At 36.0% G+C, this 7,124-nt stretch overlaps 1 protein-coding gene across 1 annotated transcript; it reads left to right on the top strand.

The window, feature by feature from the left end:
- The first annotated feature begins 3,745 nt into the window (after positions 1–3,745).
- Tram1l1 (translocation associated membrane protein 1 like 1) lies at positions 3,746–6,037 on the top strand. The gene is made up of 2 exons (XM_015484426.2): positions 3,746–3,914; positions 4,031–6,037. Exon 2 carries the CDS (start codon positions 4,161–4,163, stop codon positions 5,277–5,279), a length of 1,119 nt encoding a protein of 372 aa, XP_015339912.1. The 5' UTR covers positions 3,746–3,914; positions 4,031–4,160; the 3' UTR covers positions 5,280–6,037.
- Positions 6,038–7,124: the final 1,087 nt, after the last annotated feature.

Raw genomic sequence — 7,124 nt, 5'->3', positions numbered from 1 at the left:
TTAGCTTTCAAATTTCTGGATAATAAGCCTGAGCCTGATGTTATATTTGCTTGAAACTATTGCTTTCCCCTACCCTGCCAACTAGGAAGAAATCCTGGCTATTATGAAGGAAGAAACAAATGTGTTGCCAAGGGAATAGATGTGGCTGTTCAAAATTTCAGTCACAAATACTCAGAGGACATCTCATTAGCAGGTGATGTCTATGATACCCACCCTTCATTTCATACTCACCTCCATCCCTTCTTGAAAGCAAACAGGTTCATACTTGTTTTGACAATGAAAGTTATATATGACTTCTAATGCTAGGTCATCAACTACTATGAATTTCTGTCTTGTTCATTTTAGAGCTCATTCTTGGAGACTTCAGCTATGTTCTATGGTGATGTCACCACCACATGAAGAGGCTATATGTTGACATTCTAATAGACAGTCCCAGCTCCCTACAGTATTTGTTTGTTACTTCTATACTAGATAGACGTTAGACAATGTAAATTTCCCAGTGTTGAGGGATGGATATTTTGGAAGGTGGTTAAGTTCCTAATGGAGTACCTTGATCTTTTTAAGTCTTCTTATAAACTTCAGAGAAATATTAGTTTTTTTTTTCTAACGAAAGTTTACCTTTACTTAAAACTCTAATTTTTCTTGTCTCCAAAGAATACTACAAGTATTCAATGAAAATGCTTAGCTAGTCCAACATTGAAAGTCCCCTAGTTATCTGTTAAATCTTGGGAAATTTTAATGTACAATTTTTCTATTATTCTGTGTGGGTGGCATGTATTTTATCACTTTGCATACAAGGCTTAATATTAGTATTAGATTCTAAGGATGATTTATGTAAATTTTGGGTGCTCATTTATTACCTCTCTCTGCAGAAATGCTTTGCTAGCAAATTTTAGTGCCTCAGCTTCTCCTAAGTACTGTCTGTCAAATCAGCAAGATATCCTGTATCTTTTAGATTTTGTCTCCTTGCACAATGGTCTGGAAAATGCTTGCAGGCAGAAAACTAGGACATTTGTGGAAAAGGGAGACCAAACTTGTCTCCCTTGTCTCCCTTCTCTCTAGGAGAAATTTTTATTCTGTGTGTCTTGCAAAATCAGAAATAAAAGTAGTTTCATAAATTTTGTTTAATTTTAAGATTAGTTACAAAGGAGTAGAAGTTCAGTTACTCCCTCATAGACGAATGTGTAAACATATAAATCAACATATGAATTGTAATAATTATGTGTACTATAGGCACAGGGCCATGTATAAAGGAGAAATATTGCCCAAGTACATTAAATGATATAATACTCATAGTGCCATCATAATTTTTAAAATTACTATTATACACATTTTATTCATTGTGAAATAAAATGCTAATAAAACCACTGATGTCAAGCATAATATTATATAATATCACCAAAGTACCTTTAGAGTCCAATAATTTTAGAAATTTGACAGTTTATATTTTTATGATTATATTTATGTGAAAAATACATCTAAAATTCAAATAATGACTACATCAACTTTAAAATTTAAATTTAAAAATTCAGATTACAGGGCTGGGTTGTGGCTCAGTAGTAAAGTGCTCACCTTGTACATGTGGGACACTAAGGTTCGATCCTCAGCACCACATAAAAATAAATAAAGGTATTGTGTCCATCGATAACTAAAATAAAATATTTTTAAAAAATTTAGAATACAGAGAATCTTTTTATGTTACAAGTTCAAAGAAGTGAAAGATAATATGATGAAAGAAGTGCTTTTTTAAATACAAGTAAGGAATGGGGGCACAGTGGGTAATATTTATTTTTTACTTATTATTAAGCCAATTGGCAATTTAAAACTTTCCCATAAATGCTTTTATTCCTTTAATAATAAAATAACACCTTATATCATTGCATAAATATTTGTTGGCTTCATTTTGACATGTACTTTTCTTCCTTAGTGGTAAAAATATAAATGATATTGGCACAGGTAGGGTGAGGAAGTCTATCAACTAGTAACAAAAATATATATAAACAAAGTCTAAATTCAGAAATTGTACAAGCATTTTTTCTTTTCTTTTTTTTTTGGTGTGTGTGTGTGTGGGGGGGGTGTTAACCAAGGATTGAACGAAGGGGTACTCCACCACTAAGCCACATTCCCAACCCCATTTTTCTATTTTATCTAGAGACAAGTCCTTACTGAGTTGCTTAGCACCTTACTGTTGCTGAGGATGGCTTGGAACTCAACACCCTCCTGACTCAGTCTCCTCAGCCCCTGGAATTACAGGCATGTGCCACTGAGCCCCAATTGCACAAGTGTTTTTTTATATTTAGTTTGGTTGCCTCCAAATGATCAGTCATCATGTTTATGCTAATACAAAGACAGACTGACTCTACATTTAAGTTATCATTAGTCTGAAACAGGTAAATAGTTACTTTTTCCAGTAGAGTTCTTGATATTCCTACAAGACACTACTCTTATCTTAGATTGCTTCCTACAGATTGCTTTCAATAAGTTTGATTTTTTTTTTTTTTTTGGCTCAGTAGTAAAGTGCTCACCTCTGTTTATAATATTTCAGTAATTTAGTTAACCTTAAAGGTTTTTAAAATTTATACTGGAGATGTCAGAGCCAATAATTGAGGTTAAAACTTGGATAACTAAAAAAAAAAAAAAAAAAAAAACTGTGTAATGGACCCTTAAAAAAAGTGAAACTATCTCGTGAGAAATACTTCAAAAATAGGGAATACTTGCTATAGAAAAATATACCGGTATTTTCCTTAACTGAGGAATACTCCCCAGAGCAAATTTCATGTGCTCCTTTTTGGCTATTCTAGGGAATGCAGGCACACTGTTTATTGATCAGAATATTCTGTTCCATATCATAAAAGTAATCACATAAACTGGGTAGTATCTTATCAGTTTACCGCTTACAGAAACACAATGATAAAAGGCAATTGGGTAGACTAAATATAAACTGACTTTATTCTTTTAGTCTCATAGCACCTTTTCTCCTGAAATGTGTATTCCAAACTGCAAATCTTAACTCAACATTAATAACTGTGATCTCATGAGACACCAAAGAAACGCTAAATCACTCACCATTTAAAGAGAGATTTGAAGACAAATGTGAAATTTGAATTGAGAAAGTTACCAGCATTTACAAAAGCAGCTTTTTTTTTTTTTTTGAAATGTGAATTTTAGCAAAACTAAATATACGAAAAAAACATACAGATGAAACACGAGATTGGAGAAATTTGGTTTTGATGTTTGTGGCCAAAAGACCTTTCCATGAATTGGTAAATACTACCCTGGGCTTCCAGCTGCCACCGGGTTTTTCAAAATTACTAACTTGGCAAAATCATTATTAATGCTAATAGAACTATTTCTAACATGTTTTGCTGTTGATCTAATATTTCTAGATGTGACTGATTTTAAAAGCACAGTAGTGAGAAGTACATTTCTGGAGAGCCAGACTGGATCTAAATGTTGGCTGTGAATATGGGATGGTCAGCCTGTGAATGACTTAACTTTCCTGTGCTTTCAGTTTCCTGTCCTTCAAAAACAAAAACAAACAAACAAACAAAAGTGGTGGTGGGGGGCAGATTCTATCAATATCTACTTTGCTGGCTTTCTAGGAAGGTTAAATTTGTAAGTAAAAACAAAGTGCGTGGAATGACATCTGGTAAACAGCACGGTGAGAGTTGGCAGAGAGGTGACGGTGAGGAGGAGGAGGACTGATGATAAAGACGATGATGACGACGACAAGGACACTGCGGTTGTGATTTACAACCTGAGAAAACACAACTAGAGCTCTCTCCGTGCTGTCGCATTTATAACGAGGATGTCCCTGAAGAAAAGCTCCGAGGTGCCTCTGGGCGGAGGCAGTGGAGGTGGAGAGCTGCGATCCGCGAGGAAGATCCTCGCTCTCAGCCGGGGCCTGGCGCCGGGTAGGGGCGCGGCGCTCGATTTCCTTCCCTGCCTCTGCCGTACCCCTGGTGCGCATGCTCGGACCCGCTCGGGGCCCCACAGCCTTTGATTTATTTATTTATTTTTTTCCGGGCAGTCGCTACGACCCTGGGCTGGTGGCTCCGGCATGGGGAGTGGAGCCCCCGGAGCTGCTGCAGCGGCGTGGTGAGGGAGCAGCCAGAGGGAGGCAGCTGCGGCTCGGCGGTGAGTATCCGGGAAGCGCCACCATGGGGCTCCGTAAGAAGGGCACCAAGAACCCCCCGGTGCTGAGCCAAGAATTCATCCTGCAGAATCATGCGGACCTCGTCTCCTGCGTGGGGATGTTCTTCGTGCTGGGGCTCATGTTCGAGGGAACGGCCGAAGTGTCGATCGTTTTCCTCACTCTTCAGCACAGCGTTGTCGTCCCTGCGGAAGAACTGGCTACGGGATCCAAGACGCTGTATCATTACGGGGTCAAAGATTTGGCCACGGTGTTCTTCTACATGCTGGTGGTGATCATCATTCACGCCACGATCCAGGAGTATGTCCTGGATAAAATTAGCAGGAGAATGCAGTTCACCAAAGCGAAACAGAACAAATTTAATGAATCTGGCCAGTTTAGTGTGTTCTACATTGTCTCCTGTATCTGGGGCACAATCATCCTCATGTCTGAAAACTGCCTGTCAGACCCAACTCTCCTGTGGAGGACTCATTCCCACACCATGATGACATTTCAAATGAAGTTTTTCTACATCTCACAGTTGGCTTACTGGTTTCATGGTTTTCCGGAACTCTACTTCCAGAGAATCCGAAAACAAGATATCCCTAGTCAACTCATCTACATTGGTCTTCACCTCTTTCACATCACTGGAGCCTATCTCTTGTACTTGAATCACCTGGGACTACTTCTTTTGGTGCTGCATTATTTCGTTGAATTGATTTCCCACCTGTGCGACGTGTTTTATTTTAGTGATGAAAAGTACCAGAAGGGGGTTTCTCTGTGGACCATCGTGTTTGTCTTGGGGCGACTCACAACTTTAGTTGTTTCATTAGTCACTGTTGGGCTACACTTGGTTGTATCCCATTCCCGGGATGGGGATACGGATTCCATCAGTGGAAACGTAAACGTGTTGGCCGCTGAAATTGCTGTTCTGTCGTCCAGTTGCACCATCCAAGCATATATAACATGGACCTTACTGACAGTCTGGCTTCAGAGGTGGCTAGAAGATTCTAATCTTCAGGCCTCGAGTCTGAAGAAGAAAAAACCCATGATTAAAGGCCGGTCTTCTAGAAAAGGAACAGAAAATGGAGTGGAGACTGCAAACAGAGTAGATGCCCCGCCAAAGAGGAAAGAGAAAACTTCATAATGATTTATAAGCTAATTGAGCAATATCTCCAAAGGAATCTGCTCTATACTATGAGATCTCTCTCTCTGTGTGTGCTAGAAATTTTTTTTTCTGTTCTTCAAAATAGTTTGTGCTCTTTGATCATTGCTATTGTACTGTTTAATGTGTATTTTAAGTAATTTGAGGGGAGAATAAGTGGAAAACATTTTGGTTAAGACTAAGCTACGCAACATCAAAATAGTGAAAAAAAAACTTAAGGATAACTATGATATTTTGGTTTTGATTTTTTTGCCTAGAACATTTCCTAATGATTCCTGGAGTTGACTATAAAATTCCTCAGTAAGTGATAACGATTTCTTGCTCCCATCAATCTTCTATGGTATTAACAAAGTGGATTGTTATAGCAAGGTGATATTTTTAATATTCTCTTTCACAAGAATATGGAAAATTCTTTAAAGATGGAAGTTAAATCAGTGTTCTCTAATTGTTATTTTTTTGTTGTTTAGAATTTGCAACTGAGAAAAAATTTGTAAAACCATCAAAATAGTCATGTGTTTTATTTTATAGGGAGTGATTGTTAATGCTACATCCCCATTGAAGAATCCAAATACTAATAGATAAAATATATGGAGACTTATTGCCATATATATTGAATCAAAATATCTTTAATTAATATAAAGTATTACTTAAGAGGTAAAGTCATTCCTGTCCATTTTTAACACTTGTAAATGGGAACTCATAAAATTAAAAATGACTGAAGAAAAGACATAAGACTTAGTCATTTTTTATGTTTATAAAATGATTTAATGAGGATTCATAAACTTCATTCATGAATTCAAAATTCATAAACCATTTTGAATAATAATACTTGATTTAAATGAATAAAAGAATGTCAGCTAAATACATTTGGAAACCCTTTAATGCTTAAATTTTAAATAATTTGAAAATCAGGATAAATTAATGAAAGTTTTTTTTTAAATAATTTTATATGTTACTAGAGAGGCTGAGTCAGGAAGATCAAAATATTTGAGGACTTCTGCAATAGGATCAGAAGTTTTAAGGACTTCAAGTTGACTTGGCTACTTAGCATGACCCTGTCACACACACACACAAAAAAAAAAAAAAAAAAAAAAAAAAAAAAAAAAAAGAGCTAAATGGGACTATAGCTCAGCTGTATAGCACCCACCACTGGTTTCAATTCCCAATATTCCAAAAATAAGTACGTAAAATTTAATAGTCTTTTAATTATAGTTTAATTCCATCTTTTATTGTGAAACATTTATATATGTTAAGGCATGTTTTGGAGACTATATATATCATATATTAACAGAAGCCAATTTAAATGATGGACTTTAGGGGGATAAATGTTTATACTGGCCTTCCTTTAATTCTCAATTTGGTTTCATGTCCATATTGTGAATATTTACATTTCCAATTTCTTTTACTATGTTTCTCATCTCTGCTTTTGATAGCCCTCACTTAGACCTATTTAAGTAATTCAACTTTTTCAACCGATAGAGTTTGTGAAAATTAAACTTGATATACTAATATCACAGACCACAGATGGAAGAGCCATTCTTGGAGTATTTTTCTATTCTATCTGCTTTTACAGGTAAGTAACAAAATAAATTTTCTTCTTTGTTAACTATAGAATTCATCGATCTACATTTTTTTTGTCCATTGCCTAACACTATGTTCACAATTTATTATTAGCATATGCTCTAAAGTTTAAAGTGATGTAATTCACATTTGGACCAACTGTTGCACAATTTATAAATCAAAGATTTCCAGCTTCTCATGTAATAGAGAACTAGAAAATTCTTTCTCACATCCCTTACTATAAAATAATTCTAGCATGTTACTTGC

Source organism: Marmota marmota, unplaced genomic scaffold (assembly GCF_001458135.2).
Source record: "Marmota marmota marmota unplaced genomic scaffold, marMar, whole genome shotgun sequence".
NCBI classification, from domain to species: domain Eukaryota; kingdom Metazoa; phylum Chordata; class Mammalia; order Rodentia; family Sciuridae; genus Marmota; species Marmota marmota.
This window is presented reverse-complemented; position numbering and strand designations above follow the sequence as displayed.

What these genes read in the sequence shown, in the direction of transcription:
- Tram1l1 (XM_015484426.2), top strand. Translation starts at nt 4,161, where the DNA reads ATGGGGCTCCGTAAGAAGGGCACCAAGAACCCCCCGGTGCTGAGCCAA.